The sequence below is a fragment of the Crocodylus siamensis genome, chromosome 1, assembly GCF_052110815.1.
Source record: "Crocodylus siamensis isolate JL-2025a chromosome 1, ASM5211081v1, whole genome shotgun sequence".
Lineage (NCBI taxonomy): Eukaryota > Metazoa > Chordata > Crocodylia > Crocodylidae > Crocodylus > Crocodylus siamensis.
The window spans coordinates 220,794,467-220,815,260 of record NC_143395.1 but is presented as its reverse complement, the minus strand read 5'-3'; the positions used below and the strand labels follow the sequence as shown (position 1 = coordinate 220,815,260).

Here is a 20,794-nt window from a genome sequence, read left to right as displayed (position 1 = left end):
AGCTGGGATCAAAACATAGGCAAAACTAATTACAGAATATTTTGGATCTTGTAAAATTAGTGAAGTACATGCTGTGAAGCCTTGATTCATTCACTTGCTTAAGCATCTCGTAAGGCCTCTGTCATTAAAATGCATGTGAGCTTGTGGTAAAAATTGTATTGATTTATTTCTTAGCAAGGAACTTATATTACCCACATCGCCATAGACCCTGGGTGCCTTACATTCTTTAATACAGGGCTGCCCTGTGAGCCATGTCCAAGGAGTTAAACCAAATATCAGCAACTTTTTGGGGCAGAGTGCCAAAAATACCTGCAACCTTGATTTGTAAGATGTTGGTGTGCCAGCAGGGGACAGTGGGGGAGCCGTGAAGGGCCCAATGCTTCTTGTGGCAATGCGGCCCCAGCCCCTTCCCCAAGGCATGAGTGCCAAGCAAAATGCCTTTGCATGCCACACTCTGACACACATGCCAGGGGTTGCCTACCCCTGAGTTAAACTGTGGCCTACATGGCTGCTGGAACTGCTCTTTGGTAAGGCTCCAAGACCCAGGGGTTTAACCCACTGCTTGCTCCCCTGACCTTTTGACCTGCTGCTGATTTGGGGGTCTTCAGTTTTGCTGGCAACTTAAATCAGCAGCAGGAGAAAAGGAGTGGGAGGAACATTAGTGTCCACTGCCTGAATTCTGGAGCTATACCAGCGCAGTGACAGCTCTGCTTTAATATCATATCTTGCAATACCGCAGTGAGGTAGGGTAATGCTCTTAGTCCAGCTTTACAGTTGAGTAATTGAGGTGTTCAGAAGCTATATGATTTACCAAAATCTGTGGAGGAGCCAGGACTTTAACCCAGGTCTCCTAATTTCTAGATAAATGCCTTACCCCCAACTTCTCTTCCCTTTGAGAAGCAATTTGATCACATAAATAAATAAGATAATGTAATTGTGTGTATGCACAAGGAAGCAGAGCGAAGGCTTCAGAGGTTATCTTAATATTGCCATATGTAAGAGAAAACTTGTTATGAGGGTTTGTGGAGGAGCCATGCGCATGAGAACGTGTCTGCAAGATGGCCAGCTAGCAGATTCACAAAGCTGGTCACCACAAGTTTGAACCAGTTAGAGCTTGTTTTGTAGTGACCTTGTGACCTCAAGTGGAAAAACCCAAGGCAGTGGAAATTTCCAAAGATGCGCGCGCATATATGCCTATGTATGCCTATATTTGCATATGTATGACCTGTTGGTATAAAAGGTGCTACCGAACTCAGTTCGGGGGAGCTCTTTGTCTTCTGGGCACTGAGTAACCCCTCTACAGAGAAATAAATCATCTTGCCGACGCTCCCTCGTTCTCTGCCTAATTGATCGCGGCTAGGAACGAGCCCAGCAAAAGGGACGAGATCAGTGCTCTTCGGTGTATGAGCACACCCTTCGGTGTATGGGTGCTATGCACTAGCTGATCCAATTTCCCCTACACATATCCCATCTCTTGAGTGCAAACTTCATTTTTCAATATAATTTTTTTTTGTTGGAATGCTGTATAGAATTGTAAACTAATCTGTACCAGATTTGCTCTTGCATTTTCTGCTCTGTAAACAAGCATTTACTTCTAAACCAACCAAACTCATTATTTTGGTAATTTAAAGAGTAAAACTGTAAAAGATTTTTTTCTTAAGTTTTATGCCTGTGTCTGTTTCTGTTCTTATGTTTGATGTGTACCCTTATTTATTCCACAGAGTACTGTCCATGATTTAACAGTGCACCAGGCAACTCCTGAGGACATAGTAAGTTTAAAATCTGTACAGTAAACTCTGGTAACCAGCACCTTACAAGCCAGCATGGTCTGTTAACCAGCATGCCAGCTTGTAAGGAAAAGTAAAACTGTAAGTGGCCACCATGGCACTTCTGGTTACTCTGAGCCCCCATGGCCCGGGGCAAAGCAGCTTGCACTGCCAAGCCCCCATGGGCCGGGGGCATAACAGGCTGTGCGGAGCCCGCAGGAGGGGTGGTGATGCGGCATGGGGGGTGGAGGGACGCCCCAGATGTGGTGGGAGAAGCAGCAGCCATGGCTGCTCAATTAACTGGCATATTTTGTTATCCGGCATCCCCCATTCCCGGGGGATGCTGGATAACAGAGCTTTTATTGTATTTGCCTCTCCTCTATAGCAAGATTATCTATTGGTCATCTACTATAAATATTTACCTTTGTTGATATGGGGTATGTTGCTGGCGACACTTTCTCTCTCTCCCTTGTGTACCAAACACTTCTTTTAACCATGACAATTGTATCCAGAGCATCCTCCTATTTTTTAACAGTCCTGTTTTATGTAATGTCTGTAAAAGACAGTTTAATTGCCTTTCTGATATATCTCCTACTGTGTATATCTAGAATATTTTTCACTGTGTTGTGATGCACAGATTAAAAACTTCAAGGGTAAGTCTCAACTTGAATTTTAATGTAGAGTGTGTGATGTTTTTCTTATTGTTGTAAAAAAAACTGGTTCATTCAGTAATATAGGGCAGATAAAGTACATATAATATATGTTTAACATAATATATGTTTATGTGCATCTCCTTCCCTTTTTGTTTTATGAAATAACTTATTGTTTTCGCCATCGTAGGTGACATTCTGATGTCACTGATATTATCCTGACTTCCTGGCACCCAAAGCATGAGACGGTAACATTAAAATAAGAAAATCTGTTGACCTTAACCTGCTGCCTGTAATAATAGTACTTTAGCTTATCCCTTGATTTTTGAACCAGGTTTTCTTCCATGTTTATGTAGTTGCGACGCCATGAGATACATAAGTCAAAGAATAAAGCGTTGGTGCACTTGGAGCTACAAGAGAAAGCACTGAAAAGAAAAATAAAGAAGCAGAGGCATGGGGCTCCTGATTCCCTGGAGAAAAGGAAGTTGGCCCTCATGCGAGAGGTGAGGACATTCAGCGTAAACTACTTGTTTCCCAATAGCGAGAAGCAAAAGCTTTGCCACTTCCTCCTCTCCTCTACAAAGGATGTGTAATAGCACTGGACAGTTGTTCTCAAGTGTAGGCCAAAATTCCCTGCCCTGGCTGAATCCCCCCCCAGTGAAGCTCTGTTACAGCTCTCTGTGCCCTGTCCTTTCTGTCCTGCACGTGGCACTGTACAGATCTTAGCAGAACTAAACTCCAAGCTGTGCATGGGACACGCATCCTATGCATGCTTCTCATCCTACCCCAGCCACTAAATGCCCCCTTATTTAGTCAAAATGCAATAATTCTTATGCTTGGGGAGCCTCTGCACTTGCTATGACTGGATTTATTTAAAGGAAAGAAGAGAGTGAGTAGGAGCAAAAAGGGAGAAATTCAGTGAGAGACGAGGGGAAAAAATTGGCAAAACAAGGCCTGAGGAGTTGTAGCTCTTGGCAGATGCTTTAGTAACAGTATTCTTCAGCTGGGAATTGAATTTAGTTTTTTTGCTGTTTGGCCCTGTCTTAAGCACTCTGCTAACATTATTGTGCTTAGTTTTGAGTTTTCAGTGCAGCCAGTTAGGTCACAGTAACCTCTCACTAACTGAAATTATTCCCCTGTTTCCATGCTGAAAATTATTCCCTCTGCAAACTCAAATTATACTACTCATTCACTTTCAGTCACAATCAGCAATTGTACAAAAGACGGCTGGACTAGGCAAAGAAGGCTCTTTTTGCTGGAGAAGGGTGTTGACAAGCAGTATACACGTGGTAATTGAGATAGCTACAGCTTAGTAAACCTGTCAATAGCCTTCAAGGTAATTACAGGAGACCTTCTCTCGCTCCTTTTGCAAATTCAGCTGGGAGATTAAACATCAAGAAACCTGTATCTGATATCATCAAGATCATTGGAGTTTAGCACAGAAGAAAATTACTATATTTAAGATGCAGTGACATAACCTGAACTCTGTTTTAAACTCTGTTCTCTACAAATAAAATGTGTTAAGGAAAATATGCATATGCTCGGTGTAAAATTTTAATAAGCACCTGAAGCACTCAGATCTTCTCTCCAGATTTTTACAACAGACTGCCAAATACACATTAATGAAATGTTCGAAAACAATTAATTTCTAGGCAAGTATACAAAATACCATAAAGTACCAAGTAGTTGGATAGGAGTACACTGGGACCCATTCCTATTGCAAGGAAAAGTGTGGGGATGCAGTCAGGAAGGCCGACTGCACCTTGTCATGCATCCACAGATGCATCTCTAGCAAGTCCAAGGAGGTGATCCTCCCCCTCTACACGACACTGGTCAGGCTGCAGCTGGAGTACTGCATCCAGTTCTGGGCGCCGCACTTCAGGAGGGATGTGGACAATGTGGAGGGGGTCCAGAGGAGGCCACTCACTCGCATGGTCAGGGGGCAGCAGGGCAGGCCTTATGAGGAGAGGCTACGGGACCTGAACCTGTTCAGCCTCCACAAGAGAAGGCTGAGGGGGGATCTAGTGGCCTGTTACAAACTAGTCAGAGGGGACCAGCAGGCACTGGGGGGGTCCCTGTTCCCCTGAGCACTACCAGGAGTGACAAGAAATAACTGTCACAAGCTTGCAGAGGGTAAATTCAGATTAGACATCAGGAGGCGCTACTTCGCTGTCAGGGCAGCTAGGATCTGGAATCAACTTCCAAGCAAAGTGGTGCTGGCTCCTACCCTGGGGGTCTTTAAGACAGGCTAGACAGTCACCTTGCTGGGGTCATTTGACCCCAGTACTCTTTTCTGCCGTGGCTTGATGATCTGCTCAGGTCCCTTCTGACCCTACTGACTATGAAACTATGAAAAATGCATTTGGAGGGAAGCAGTCCAGAAGGTTTTGAAGGTTGCTAGAAACATAAACTGCTCTCTGACTTACACAATTCAGAAATGGAAGCCTAATGATTAAGAAAGTGTTTTCTGTGAGGTTTTTTTATTGTTCTTCTACCCCTTGGTGACTTGTCCGTTTTCCATCTTAATCTGCTCTCTAGGCCGCCTCTTTTAAGAGAAACTTTTTAATAAGTCTAGTCTTATATATACAAATGTATAGAAGAATAGCCACATGTTTATATGATTGTCATCACCAAGACATGCTCACAGCTCTAAGGAAGGAAGAATACAATCTACTGCCATTGCTTGCAATATCACTACCTTCTTGTCTGCTGGAAGAAAGGGGTGTGGGAGACCTGTAGCTTAAGTCCTGTTCAATGGTGAATGGCAGAAGATTTATACTGTTGTGGATGATGAGGTGAACATTCTCTCTGTCTTCCATTGCAGAGGTTGGTTAGTCTGTTCAGTTGTCTTGCTGGCTTTTCAGTCTGGTACTGTGAGATCTTGCCTGTCCAGGGTCCCTTGTCACTTCTCCATTTGGAGGGGGCAGAAATGAGATAAGGAAGAGATCACCAGTGTGGTTCCTTTCTGACTGTAGATCAAAGAAAGAATTATGATTTTTTTTTATTAAAAATGGCAAAACAGTTGAATTGGGAGTGCTCAGTACAAGACATATTTTGATTTTACAGTGTCATTTGGTTTCAAACTCTTACTGAGAAGGGATTATAAATGCTTAGATAACACGATATGTCTCTAATAACATAAAACAATTAGATTATAAATATTAGTATATTGAGCCAGGGACATGTGTTTAGTGGGTACCTGCTGGTAGCAATGTTAGGACTAGTCTGATTTAATCATCTTTCCAAGTGATCTGGAGCAGACAGAAAGTGGCATGTTAATGATGAGACTAATCTGAAGTTGCCAGTGAAGCCAGGGAAGAAATATGAAGAGGTCTGGAGAGACTAGAAGGATAATATTATGTTCTTTTCTGCTTCATTCTAGCAAGTGCTAACAAATCTGTGGGGAGCTGAAATACAAGGGCTGAGTGGGAGAGGGAATCTTGGGAAGCAGTGAAGCTGAAAAGAACTAGAGGGGAGGGTGAAAACAAATAAACTAGTTTAAATTGTTGTTGTGGCTCCACAAATGCTTAATTCAGGTTTTGTCTCCTTGTACAGAAGCTGCATGTCTTACAACAGAAAGATAATATTATACATATATTTAATATGTGGACACTACCTCAGTAAAAGGACAGTACAGTTGTAGTGCAGAGCAGTTCAGTTGAATAGTGGTCTGGAAGAGCTGACTTGCAGGGTGAAATCAAAAATGGTATCTAGTTTAACACGTAGCCAAACTAAATATAAGGAAGGCTACAAAAGTATGCAGATTTAGTGTGATATATAACTAGGGCTCAAAATAAGCAGTGTAACACAAGCTGGATAGATGGGGCAACACTTCTTGATTACTTACTGATTTGTATTTTTTAAATTAGACTGATGGCATTTTTAGCAAATGTCCAGTATGGAATGGTTTGTTATCAGGGACCTTCAGTGAGGATGTCAGTTGCCTTTATAATAACTCTTTATCCCTCTCACCCTATTAGATCATTCAGCCCAACTTTTATAATTAACAAGGAGTGTGAAGTGGAATTTTTTGATTAGTTGTGTGAGGAAAGGAGCGGTTCCTTTCTTTTTTTGTTGGGCACATCTGAAGTGACGCTTGCATTTCGAAATAAAAGCAGCTTCCCTAGATACACTGTCTATTTTATTGTGGTGAATTGGAACGTAGAAGTGTCTGAATTTCTCTTGAGATTTAGAAATAAATGTCTTCTTTTCCAGTTTTTAAAAGTAATCACTTGCATTTTTGTTCATGGTTAGTTTCTGCCCAGGAAAAGACATTTGGCAGGAAGCCAACTCAGATAAGTGTTGTGCTTACTTCTAAGCAGAAGGCCCATGAGTACCCTCTCTTGCAGAAGTTAGCTGCAGCCCTATGGAAGGTTTTTTTTTTCCCTCTGTGCTGAGATGATTAGGCTTCATGTAGAATATTGAATGCAGTTCTGGGTTTCTCATTTTAAGAGGGATTTGAAAGTTGCCAAGGATCCTGAAGGAATTGTAAAGCAAGCCATATGAGAAGAGGTTGGAAGAGCAGGGCATATTTTAGTTTGAAAGAAAGGAGATTGATGTAGGGAGATGGGATAGCAGTTTTTACACATTTGAAAGCCTGCTATAAAAGCAGTTTTCCCCTGCTGTAGAGGGCATGATATGAAAAAGTGGGTTTAAAATACAGCAAAGCAGACTTAGATTAGATGCCAGGAAAGTTTTGAAACATCCTTCGTTGGAGGGGTTCAGAAGGAGACTGGATAAGCATTTGGCAGGGATGATTTAGTAATAATATTCCCAACTTGATGCAGAGTTTGAAACAGATGAACTCTGGGGTCCATTCCAACTCAGTGGTTCTGTATTTCTGTACCTCCCCATTTTGGGTGACCTTTCATGGTTCCTTTAGGCTGTCTGTCGTGACAGGCCATAGTCACAGAACAAGTACATTCTTGGGAAGCTCTGGCCCTTGTTTGGGTAGATTCCAAATATTTGAACAAGAGTCTGTATCTGCTAGGGAAAACTAAAGTGATGTGCTTATAGCAACTTGTGTTGCTAGGTGCAGGCTGCTTCATTCTGTACTAGCTGGAGCCCTTTCAGGGTGTTGTGGCTTTATAGATTTGAGTTTCAGTAATTAAAGTTGAATGGCATGAATACCTGGGTCACTGTAGCCAGGTCTGAATCTCATCAGCGGGGCATCATCTCTTGGCATTTGGCAGATGTGGATCTGCCCCAGCATTTTGGCCATCCAGTAGTTCTGAAGGCTTTAAAAGATCTAGATTGTTAGACTGGTTGTTACTCCTGCCACAGTGATATTTAGTTTCAGAGGAGAAAAAGGTGGAACAGAGGTAACAACCAGCTTTCCTCTCAGTGTCGCCAGGTCTCAGCTTCACCTAGCCAATTCATCCAAGGGCTGATTGATTCTTCCAAGGCAGTGAGAGAGCTGAGATATGGCTCTGCTTAGCTGTGAGACAAAGGAACTGTAAAGCCAAACGTTCCCTGGGTACTGCTAACATGTTGATATTTCTGTGACCAGCTTTTCTAACAGTTCTATCCTGATATTGAACAAATTGAGGGAAAAGATTAAATCTTGTGGGGCTCTAAAAATGGAAACTCTAGCCGTGTAGGGCCAGCTCTCAATATAACTTACTGGGTTTAGTCTGCAAAATGACCCAAGTTGTTTCAAGGTATATTTGTTTATCGTGTATGTAGCCTTTTTCAGGACAGAACTGTCTGGTGCTGCAGGAAGCAGTGGATGAAGATGGCCATGATTTGCTTATCAGCAAATTAGCAGTGCTGATTCATTGGAGCCATAAGGACTCTCTCCAGCTACCTGAGCTGTCCTAGGGTTTCCAGTAGTCTTCATCATGTCGTACCTAGTATACTTGGAAAATACTTTTCTCCATAAGGCATCCATGGTGGACTTCATGGATTTTCCTTTCTCCTCCTGTCTCTGGAAGAAGAGCAAAGGACTATGGGGTTATCTTCCCTTTTGGTTACAACAGAATTAATTTTCAGACAGAGGATGATCTGAAAATTGATCTTACTTTCCTAGTCGCATCTCCTATAGAGACTGAATCCTTTTGACAAAAAGGCTTACCGTGGTTTTCATAGGACTTATCTTGGATTTTTGAGAGGGGTCTCAGACGAGTACATCAGTCTGCATAAACCAGGAAAGAAGATAGAGGGTTACTGAGAGTTTGATTTTAACCTGTTGAGGACCCTTAAGACCATCTTCAAGGTCTTGAACTAGGGAATTGTGATGAACTAGAACAGGCATTTCCCAACTGTGGTATACACAAGACATCTCTGTGGGGTATGTGGGAAAAATTGTGTAATGGCAGATTTAATTTTCATTATAATAATAATTGGCATTTAAGGGGTTAAAATACAAGATGTATGCTGGTAGGGGCCTTTGGGCAGCTGGTGAATGGGGAAGGGGTTTCACAATAAAAAAAGTTTGGGAATCCCTATACTAGAAGAATAGTACAAGGAATTAAATGTTCATAATAGCCTTTTCATTTAAGGATGGGGTTGGTGAATTTTTTGCAGAAATCAGAACTTCCACATCCAGCTTCCCATAATCTAAAGTAGGGGTCAGCAACATTTTTGGGCAGAGTGCCAAAAAAATCCACAACCTCAACTTGTAATATGTTGGGGTGCCGGGGTAGACGGCAGGGGAGTGACAAGGGGCACAATCCTTGTGGCAGCCCAGCACCAGCCACTTCCCCAAGATGTGCATGCCAAGCAAAATACCTTCATATGCCATGGTTTGGCACACGTGCTGGGGATTGCCTACTCCTGATCTAAACTATTAGAGCAGGGCTGACCAACTTCAGAATATCTGGAGATCACACACTGCACTGATTGCAGACCCTGGGCTGCAAAACATGCAGGCCGCATGCTATGGGGGCCCCAAGCTGCACAGGTTCCCCAGGACCCCCCCCACAATTTGCAGCTCTCCCCATCACTATATGAGCTTCCCTCTTGATGCTGCTATCACATGGGCAGGTCCCCTGCCACTGTGCTGTCCTGTCCCAAAGCAGAAGGAGTGGAGGGAGTGGTGGCTGGGTAGGAGCCCTTGGCCCACCCCTTTGAAACAGTCTGCAGGCTACCAATTGAACAATCATGCTTTAGAGGAATCTATGATGCTGACAGGTACCTGGAGGTCCTGGACACTGCTTTGTGCACTTCTCATTTATCTTGCTGTAAGAGAAGAGAAGCTAGACACTGGGTAGTTTGCATACAAGCTTGCTGCTGTTGAACAGCAATTCTTTGGTACTGGTTGGAAGGTTTCATATATTAGGCCACTTTTGTTGTCTTCTCATGCTCTTTATGGAGCTTATCTCTGGCATATGTCCATTATTTGACATAGCATTTCTCAAGTTGTAAGAAGAAAAAAGGATCAAGTCTGTTGTTATGGGGGCAGTAATAATAACTGGTTACTTACCATAAATCCTGGTTTTCTTACAGGCACGTGTAATAATTCTAGTTGCTTTAAAAATTGGGTCTTTTGTTTTTTCTAGATTCTGATTGATGCCTCTCAATCTTGGGCACAAGTTTGTACTGTACATGTAATTAAACCGTTATTTGTTGGCTGCTTATTTATTCTGCAACTAACTGCTGAAAACAACAATACTCAAATCCCTCTTTGTAAGCCTTCTCCTCAACCTCATTTTGGGGAAATCTATCTGTGCCTAATGCTATACAATATCTCTTGTTCTGTGCTTCCCTTCAGATTCTATCTGACCAGTACCAGCTGCAAGATGTGTTGGAAAGATCTGATCAGGCCATGGCTGTGGTGAAGGACCTGTTTGGGGATGCTCCTCGCAGACACGCAGGTAAATCATCTCCTCTGTATAAGAGCTTGTTTAAGATTACAACACTTGCTTTATAAATATAGTTTTGCTTCACAAGCTTGTACAAGGTATATTTTGATTTATTGGCTAGTTTTGATGTTTTGGTAGGTAAGATAACACAACTGATCCTGTTAATGTAGGGCAAAGGAGAACCAACTCAAACAAAATACTATAGATCAGGATAAGACCTAGTGTGGGAAGGCAAATTATCCTATATCAGCCTCTTAGGGTTTTTACACATTCCCCTGAAACGTGCAGTACTGGTCGCTCTTAGAGTTAAGATGCTTGATTTGAAGGACCTGAGGTCTGATGGGGTAGGGCAGATCATGTTTTACTGAATGGCCTTGGTACATAGTCTTGGCTGCCATTTATGGTTTGTTACTTATGTATGAATGAGGTTGCTCCCTTGCTCATGATCTACCTTTAGGGTATTGCCTCATTAAGGAGAATGGTGGGCTTCTTTGATTCAGGTTCTAGATATTTATTCCTCTCTCTGTATAGACTGCCATTTCCCTTTTTCACTTTTAATGACCATTTGTCTTGGCATGAACACAAGTTTCCCTGACTACAGCATTATTACACTCCCAGGACTATGTAATGTAACCTTGTGGCTGGTTGCTAGGAGTTACACAGAAGTGGCATTCACCTTCCTGTTCACTTGCACGACCTGGTGCAGAAAGAGAAGGTGCTTACTTGCTGGTGTGGAAGTCATGAGATAGTGGTAGGAGTGGGACCAGCAGTAATGACCTGTAAACAGTCCTTTGCTTGCCACAAGCCCATTTGTGTTCTGTGATTTCCTGACCGTCTCTGTCTGCTTTAGGTTTCCCTAATGTAACCATGGCTCCAGACTGTGACCTGGAATACTCCCAAAGTCCCATTATACAAAAACGTGATCCTCCCACCCAGCTTTCCATCCTCAGTGAGTCTGTCATGGATTCCCAGGTAAGGTACTCTGTGTGTGGGCTGCATTTTAGGACAGCAAATGCAACGGCACTGTGTTATGGAGAGTTCTATGGCTGGTTTCATTTGCACAGAAGTTAGGAACGTCGAAGTTAGGGATCTAAAGCAAGCTTAAGTAAGCTGTCTTGTTATGCTATGTGTAATTTTAAAACTCATGCTTAACATTGCATCGACTTAGAAACTTACACAGAAGAGTTTATTTTGGCATGAATTCTGAACCTGTGTACACGAAGTATCAACTTTTATGTTGAATTACCCTGATTTCATTTATGTTACCCTATTTTTTAAATACAGAAGTTACATAGAACTGATTAACTTTAGATTGAAAGTGGCTTCTGACTGTGTTTAGTGGCATGCATTCTCTTGAAAGTACATGATATAAGCCATTAAAGACACCGTCAGCTTAGGCAGATAGCCTTTTAAATCATGCAAGTAGCCCTAGCATTTGCCTGCACTAAAATGCAGACACAAATCCTTTTGATTTCACTATTGAAGGCCCTACCTAAGCCACCTTAAGCACGCCTGTTACTTAGTGTGTGAACAGCCTGCTCTTGGCTTTTTTGGTTTCAGACACTGTTCAGCCATTTTGTTAAGGCTTGCCTAGAGCTCCTCATCTCTCATAGTTCCCTTGACATTGACAGGTCTAGTCAGTTTCAAGCCTACTATTAACTTACCAATGACAGTGTTTGAGATGGGATAGAGGAGTTAACTGCCTACCCTGCATATCTGATTGCCAAACAAGCCTGCTGTAGGCAACATAGACTGTATATTGGAGAGCCTATATTTTAGTGCATGGTTATTTCTGTGTGTGTGCTTCTCTGCCTGTGTGGCTATGCACCTGACTGCTCTTAAAGGGGGCATCTACATGTGTGCTTTACTGCAGAGTTGACTAATTGTTATTATTGACTCCAGGATGAACATGAGCCACCAATGCAAGGAAGCTATCAGTAAGGCTAACCGCAGCTTGTCTTGCATCTACAGATGCATCACAAGCAGGTCCAGGGAGGTGATCCTTCCTGTCTGTGCAGCACTGGTAAGGCCACAGTTGGAGTACTGTGTCCAGTTCTGGGCACTGCACTTCAAGAGGGATGTGGCTAGCATTGAGAGGGTCCAGAGGAGGGCCACTTGCATGGTCAAAGGGCAGCGGGGCAGGGCCTACGAAGAAAGGCTAAAGAACCTGAACCTATTCAGCCTCCACAAGAGAAGGCTGAGAGGGGATTTGGTGGCTGTTTACAAACTTAACAGGGGAGACCAGCGAGAACTGGGGGAGGCTCTGTTCCCCCAGGCACCACCCGGGGTTACTAGGAATAACAGCCACAAATTGTTAGAGAGAAGTTCAGGCTGGACATCAGGAGACATTACTTTACAGTTAGGGCGCCAGACTCTGGAATGGGCTCCCAAGTGAGATGGTGCTCTCTCCTACCTTGGGGGTCTTCAAGAGGAGGCTGGACAGATATTTGACTGGAGTGATATGACCCTACACCCATTCCTGCCCAGGGCAGGGGGTCAGACCTGATGATCTGTTTAGGTCCCTTCCACTATGATACTATAATACTAATTAGCTCCTCAGTAAAGCATCTATATGTGCAGTGCTATTAGGCCACAGTAAACTATTTAACTCTGCCGTAGGATAGTACTTTCCGACACAAGTACCATCCTATCACAGAGTTAGTTAATGCACCGAAACATGCCACAGCCAGACCCCTCCGCAGCACATTGAGCCAGGGCAGAGCAGCTCTGGGCAGGCAGGCTGACCCCCTGGATCCCCTGCCAGTGGAAGTTGTGTCACCCCAGCAAAATGTGCTGCAGTCCTGCATGCACATGTAAATGCTGCACATTGGAGAAATAAACTCCAGCACAAACTGTGTTGAGTTTTCATGCATTAATACTTTAATAGCTCATGTAGATGTACCTTGAGTGTACTACCTATCAGTCAAGAACTATTTCTAACTGTAGTTTTAGCAGGGCCTACATATGTTGCATCTTGAACATTTAAAGCGAGCATTTTAAGTATTCTAAAAATTGTGAAAGATTTCAGTGTTCCTTTTTCCCCCTGATAACATGAACATCTTCATCCATACCAAAAATAGTCACTCTGGGTTGAGAACAAGCAGAAGTTTCTCTTTGAGACCTGCTGGTCAGAAAAGTTCACTGGTAGTCAGTAGTGTTTTGGAATAAAAGTATTTCTGCTACCTAAATGTGTAGTCTTACTCTCATGAGTCTGTAGTAATCTATGTCATTGTATCTTGTGCATATACGGAATTCAATATTTGTGCAAATCCAAAACTAGGTTCCCCCCACCATTCAACACAGGATGGGGGGCGGGGAACTCCTCATCTTATATTTAAATATAAGTCAAGGAGAAGTGGGTATGCGGTGGCAGAAGCTCTGGCCCAGAATCAGGGCCAAACCTGCCACCACTGTAACCACTGCTGCCTGGCTGGGCAGGAGCCAGAGGCAGCATGTACTCTGTGCCCCGGAACGGAGTGGGGCCCAGCCAGAGCCAGCTGTGACAGGGAGGTGCCGTGAGGGGACATGTATGGGGTGGGGGGGCAGATGCCAGGGGATGTAGGCATGGGGAGGTATGAAAAGGGTCCAAGTGGTCGGGGGGTGGGGAGGCAAGCAGGGGGAGTAAGTGGCAGGGAGGAAGGTACAGGGGGACCACAGGGCCTATGGTAAGAGGCAGGCATTGAAGGGGGAAAGGCAGCAGGAGGGCAAGTGGTAGTTTGGATGGGCTGTGGTCAAGCCACTTGACTCCCCCACTGCCTGCCCGCCTGCTGCTGCTGCTTGTCTTGCTGCAAAGTTGGGATGGACAAATTTAAGATTAGATGCGTGGAAAAGTATAGCAAATGTATAAATTTTCCATGTCTAGAATCTAATTATTGGGGGAGTGTCTTAAATTCAGAGTCATTTTGGATTTGGGTAAATAGGGTATTATAAGTTGTATGCCAGTACTGCTGTTCCAGTCAGTTTTCTTTACAGTTGAGGTGTGAGTTTCCTGGATTTTTCTTCATCATCTTTGACTTGAATGCATGGTATATAGTATCTCTGCTTGCATATTATATAAGCTGAGTTTCTCTAAGGGAAGATAGTTGCCCAGCCTTTAATGGTATCCTAATTCCCAAAAATACCAGCCAGAAGTCCTGGTATAACGTAGACCCACAAGGGTAAAGCTGTAATATTGAACGAAGCTGCCTCAGACTTGTCCACAGTGAAATATCACTGTGGTAACTCTTATCTTTTTTGCAGATGATGTAAATGCAATTCATTTGTGGCTTAGGTACAAGTTCATTAAAATCATGAGATTTAGGTTGCAGAGTTGGGCATTTGACAGTTTAGACATACTCAAGTTAAGGTTGTCAGTTTGGTCTGTCTTGTGCACTGTGTGTATAAGTTAGGCAGTAGTTCTTGATTGCATGACCACATGCTGTATTTTTATGGAACATCTGCTTCATTTAATGATGATGGACAGTAGTCAGAGGATGAGGCAGCTGCTTAATATTTCTTTTTATCCTTTTTCTTCAGTGCGTGGCCATTGTTATCATCACTGCACTCCATGCAAAGCAAGCTCTTATTTACTCATTTCCTTTGCTTGTTTTTGTGGGTGTATTGCTATAGTAATGGAGTCACAAATATTAACAATCTTATCTCCATGTTCACCCTCTTAGATGCATACTTTTATACAATATTAGGGTTGGGAAAATGAGGCAAAAGTGTGTTCACTTCCCCTGCTTCTTTCCCAAAAGAGGGATTGAAATTGCTCTGAGATGGTCTGTGTTGGATTGGTTTTTTTTTTTTAATTTTGTTTGTTTGTTGTTTCTGCTGCAACAGGCTCTCAATGAAATAGAAGGGGAAAGCTCCTCCACCTGTCATTCAGGGGATAGTGCAGATGAACAGAATGTGTTTCTGAACTACAAGTCCAGCATTGACACGGACAGGTCAGTGTATGTGTCCAGGAATGTCTTAGAATTTCTATCTTCCTAGTGTTCTCATAACACAGGTAGGTAACCAAATACCTTAGTGTCCCTTGTACAGAGGTTCTGTCATAAATATCTATAAAGCTTCTACAGTATCTTCCTTCAAATGTCTCTTTAAAAACTCACCATTACTTCAGTTCCTTCAAAAACACTTAGGGTCAGATCCTATTCCACCTGTTACATGCTGGAGTGCAATCCTATTCTTCCCTGCTCAAGTTCCTGAAAAAGCGTTAACTCGCCTACCTTGGTAACATGCCATCACCTTATCCTTCAAATCATGCCATTAAAAGTAGCAATCAGGAGGAGGACCCATTTATGCTTTGCCTTAACTGTCTTTCCAGGAATCAAGCAGTGTGGAATGGGATGACACTTGGGTACCTGTACATATGAGAGGATCTGGCCCTTAATATTGGCAAGGCGTTTGACATGTCATGACTTCTGGTCGTTATACTACGTTGTTCTGTGTTCATTTGTGCTCCTCCACTGTCTCACACTTGCATTGTTGGCTTTTGGGGCAGGTGTTCTTGCTGTGTCATGTATAATGCCTAATGCAGCAAAGCCCTACTTCAGCCCTTTTGGCCCTGCCACAAAACAAAAGCAATAGGTGGAGTTGCAGAATTGTGTGGGTGGGCAAAGTCATAAGAGTAAGTAAAACACTTGGAGATGGCAGTTTTAAAGGAATAGGGATGGGAGCAAGAATGGGTCTCTGTGGGACCCCACTAGACTGAAGCAGAGTAGAAAAAAAGAGAAGTCGTGATCAGATTGACCCAAAAGAAAACTGTTGTGAGTTTAAAACAGATCGTACATCGAGAACGGGGTTATCAGCCACCTCAACTGGGGCAGGAATGTCAAATACAGTGCGGATGGGATAGGGCTTGGTTATGAAATGATTTATTTTTTAAACTTTGAGGTGTTTCATGGTAATGAAGGAACCAGAAGCCAGATCCCAAAAGATTAAGAATGGTGCTTGATTGGAGGGACCTTGAAATAATAATTGTGTACAACAGAGTCTGATAACCTAAGCTGGGAAACACAAAAGGAAGATGGGGTAGCAGTCAGGCCAGCAAAGCTTAGACATTGTTTTATTAAGGATGAGGACTGGGGGAGGTGAGAGGGGCTGAAGCATGCTTGTACCTAGAGAGGAAACCCCTTCGGGGCAAAAGCAAAACACCTCAGGAGGTAGGAGGAAATGGGTAAGTGAAGAAAAAGAAGCATAAGACCTGGAAGGGAGGTATAAGCAATCGGAGGAAAAGGAATTGGAAGTAGATGGAGGATATACAGGGCCAGAGGGAGATCACAGCAGACCTTGTTTTTTCACACATCAGACCAAGAGCAGAATCTTTGCCCTGAAGATCTTGCCACTAACATAGAACCTCAAATTCTAAAAGAAGAGCTAAATTTATTTCTTATGTTTGCTTATACGAACATAATCCTACTGCAAATCACACATCCTCTATGTATATCATTTATCACATAACCTGTTAATGGTTTTTTTAACTTTAATTAGTGACTTGGATTTAGACTTGTGTGGCATATAATTGGAGGCTGAAGTTGAAGAGTGCGTATGTCTTAGAAATGCTTAGAAAGCAGAATAGATGTTGTACTTGTTTTGTTTGGTAAGATAAGTTTTCAAGCAGTTTGGGTAGTATTTACCTATGATCTCACACACATTTTAACGGTCTGATTTTGCTGTAGCTGTATTGTATATATGATGAATGTTGTGTGTCAAGTTCTCATGTGATTTATATAGACTTGTTTCCTAGGTTGCACTCTCCCATTAGTGGTGCATTCACTTTAGCAATTTAGTATTTATGAATCTCTGAGATTGGACTGGTGTGCAGTCTCCACAACACGTGTCTGAATTGACTCTAAGTAAAGCAGTGCTGCATTAGAAGGATCCTATGTTTGCGGGTAGTTAAGTGTTCATGTTTGGACATTGTGGGTTTTTTTAATTAGTAAACTACAGTGAGAGAGGTATTTTCTAGGATTTGGGTTTTGCATTAAGAGGAAACTGGTTTGAGCAATCTCATTTTGACACTTTTTGTGCAAAAAAGATTGGTCCATGTTGCTGTCACTTCAGACTTCAGTACCCCCATAGTTTTCTTTGTTCTTATTTTGTATGTAGGCTTCTCTGTTTACTGAAAAAAGAAAATTCTGTGGGAGCGTCCCAGCTGTGGGCTGATGAGAAAATGAAAACAGCTACCCCATCACAGGAAACAAATGTACCTGTCACTCCTACGACTGCTTCATTACCTTTGGAAGACACAGGTTGGATCTGGCAGGATGTTACCTTTCAAAGGGCAGTAGGCCATTAAAAGGATCCTATTCAGAATAAAATGCAGGAGGAGGAAATGGCACAAGTATAGTTTTGGAGATCTAACTGGGTTGGGTTAGCAAAGTAAAGCACTGGCACTTTAAATGTGTTTTATATTGAAATATTTTGATATATTAATGACACTCATAAAGTATGTCATGTTATTTGTTGGTTTGTTTGTTTTTTTATCAGCCCTCAATGCTACTAATGTGGTCAGGAGAATCCATTCAAGGCTTCAGAATGAGGAGGAGCGTGACGAGCACACTTCAGACTCCCCTTACTTTGCAAGACAAGTGCTGAACCCTAACCCAAGGAAGCACAAGCAAGTTTCAGGAAAAGGTTTAGTTTTTACCCTCTGAAGTAATTTATGGTTGAAGCAATGTATTTGCTTTTCCCTTCCCTCAGTGTCCCTTGAAGCTGTGATTGAGATCTTGCTTTTCATTTAATGTTACTCTTTGATCTTCAGCATTTACTGGAGTTAGTTATGCTAACTTTATGAAAGTAAAGGAAAAAAATCTCATCCCATCTGTTTTCCTTGGTTACAGCACATACTTCACTTGAAGTGTTACTTTCAGGTCTGTTATTTCATAAGGTTGTGAGATTTCAGTAGTGTCTCTCTAGCGCAAAACATATTGTTGCTTTATCTTACAGCAAGACTAGAATGCCTGTTTCATACCTTCAAGTTAGTAGTTAGCCCCTGCAATAATAATGGGGAGGACAGTTGAATTTTTAACTACTGTTATTTTTTAAAAATATTTAAAAATTGAAAATGTTGTGTGAGTTGAGGTAGGGGAATGGTGTTTTGTTCTTCTTGTTTGTTTAGGTCTTTTTCATTTGGTTTTTGCTTGGTCCATATCTCACCCTTTAACTCCTCCTAATTCCTCTCTCTCAGAGCATACATCAATAGGGCACTTCTGAAATCTATGCATAAAGAATGCTCCCCTTCCTCCTCTTGACTGAGGTAATTTCTATAAAGTGACTGGCTAGGAAACCAAGTCTGTATGCATTAATAGCTTGGTGCACATGACCTGAGATCCATGTGATGCTGTTATCTGGTGCAGTGCCACAAGGAACTGACTGTATGCAGTTGCTTCTGCAAACACTTCCTCTGACATGCTGATTTGGTCACCCTGGAATACCACATCACACACTATGGGAAAATAGCGAGATTCAGGTACAAACATGTTTGAACTTTCAGAGCCATGATGTGCCTGCCATATTTTTTGAGACTCTGGGAGATTGCAATCTTCTTCAGCAGCAATTCCAGTCCCGTGGATTTGTTCAGGTTTGTCAAACCAGAACTCTTTCCCGACAGACCATAGGTAGCTTTACAGACAGAGAAGATGCCTCCAGAGTAGAGCTGGTAGTTTGGTTCTAGACACAATTTAAACTGCAGGTCCCATCCTGCCCTTTTGCTTTACTCTTACTCTCTGGTTTGCAGAGGAATCTCAGACTGATGTACCTGAAAAGATCTGTTCAGCTTGACTTCTGCTAAAGTTTGTAGCAAGGGGCTGTAAGAGTTTGGTGGATGTAAACAGGGATCCTTCAAGCTGCTAACTTCACTGTTGATATATTTCTATATGGCTGTTTCTGTGCTTTCCCTAGTGCCTTTTTGTTTGCTGCTATGATGATCTTTGATCTGTTTAGGCACAATTTAGTGGCTCATTTCGTAGTGGTATATAGGGAATAACATTACTTGGGCTCAACAAGTATAAGATGCTTGTTGTAAACCTGCCATGTGACAGAAGAATTGGACCTGTAAACCATGTTAATTCTGCAAGGGCTCCCCAAAATGCATGTAGAGGTCTCCTTTCATATATCTAGGATGTGAAGGTAATTAGTCAGTTGCATGTTTTCCTTGTCCTTGGTACTAGCAAATAATTTTAAGTTTTTGCAAGAAAGATAATGTAAACAAATGTTATAGTTGGGTGCTGTTTTGAAGCAAAGATTAATTGTGAACTGTAAAGAAGCAACTGGAATGTAAAAGTATTCTGTCTGTGTTTCTCTCAGTGAAAAGAAAACAAACTACACAGATACCATCTAAGCAAAAGAGGAATGATTGTCTTTCTAATTCAATCACCCTCAACCTCCCAAGCAGTAATAATACATCCAGTTTGGATATCCTGAATCACATGATACGTGATGTAGAGAATGAGTTGGAGGAATACGAGAGATGTACGGGCCGCGAGGTCCAGAAAACACAGAATTGTCAGGGTCTCACTGGGTTTACTTTGTCACTAGTGAATTCTGTCTGTCGTCTGATGCGCTACCTCAAAGAGGTGAGAACACTTTGAACTGCTCTGGGAGGTTAGATGAATTAAACCAAACACTTTGGTTTAATTTACAACCTTAATTTTTGTAATCCCTTGACTCTTGAGTACATCATTTTGTAAACTAAGTATCTTTAGGAGTTTTGGATTGTTTGTAGTTTAAAAAAATGTGTAATGTTGGCTCTTGGGAGAAACTGAGGCACTTTTTAAGTAAAACTTTAGATACGTATTCAAAATATATGGTGGCATTTTTAAATATAGTCTTATAGATTCTCTGAGTATTAGGATTCAGATCCTGTCATTCACTGTCTGGCAGCCCTTCAGGGAACACCCCAGATGCTATACCTGCTGTGTCTAGCACAGACACAGTCTAGTGGTCTTTTTTGTATACAAGGCCCCTTTAGGCTCTCACTCTGTCCATACAACATTGCAGTGAGCACCTCTCTAGGTTTGTCTTGGGCTACAGCCTATCACATACTTGTTGAGCAAGAGCAGTAAAATTTAGTAGGAGAATCGAGGAGGCTTATCAACTGCATGGAGCTAAACATGCTGAAGATGGCACTGATACCACTCCCCTCCCTGTGACCAGCATGAACCACAAGATGGCAGTGGCCTCCATCATAGAGAGGGAAAGATTGTAGTTCTTCACTGCAAGTGGAAGGGGCCCTACTTAATTCTTCATGTGGTATTGTGTGGTCTGTGGTATAGTCTTTTATGTCAGAGATCATTTATGAGTAGATCCTACCCTTTGAGGTGAAGGAGATAGGGACAACAAAATTCTTTGCCGTGGAATGAGGTGCACCCCAAGTAGGTTTGTTTGTGTTCAGTAAAGAAACTAGAAAATAGTAACAACATAAATCCTGTTCTAAACCCTCTGAGAAGAAAAATAAAACAAAACTGTAGGACCTGTCTTTGGTCCAGTATCACTCCACAAGGCCAGGAAGATTAGGGTATTGTCATGTGCCATCACCATTACATTGACTTTTTGCATGCTGTAATACAGTATGGTAGAAGGTATGCGAAGT

The 20,794-nt window shown here is 42.3% G+C and overlaps 1 protein-coding gene across 12 annotated transcripts in view; it reads left to right on the top strand.

The window, feature by feature from the left end:
• The window catches only part of SPICE1 (spindle and centriole associated protein 1), a 49,503-nt gene that overhangs the window by 6,415 nt on the left and 22,294 nt on the right, over nt 1–20,794 (top strand). For 7 of the 12 annotated variants that reach the window (XM_090057467.1, XM_090057421.1, XM_090057458.1 and 4 more), the window contains exons 2-10: nt 1,722–1,769; nt 2,375–2,419; nt 2,773–2,919; nt 10,128–10,230; nt 11,069–11,190; nt 15,040–15,146; nt 17,311–17,453; nt 17,692–17,838; nt 19,510–19,778. In XM_090057467.1, the coding sequence (XP_089913593.1) occupies nt 1,722–1,769; nt 2,375–2,419; nt 2,773–2,919; nt 10,128–10,230; nt 11,069–11,190; nt 15,040–15,146; nt 17,311–17,453; nt 17,692–17,838; nt 19,510–19,778 (1,131 nt within the window). Of the gene's footprint in view, nt 1–1,721; nt 2,665–2,772; nt 2,920–10,127; nt 10,231–11,068; nt 11,191–15,039; nt 15,147–17,310; nt 17,454–17,691; nt 17,839–19,509; nt 19,779–20,794 lie in introns of all 12 variants that reach the window. The other 5 variants (XM_090057429.1, XM_090057493.1, XM_090057475.1 and 2 more) reach the window with 2 other exon arrangements.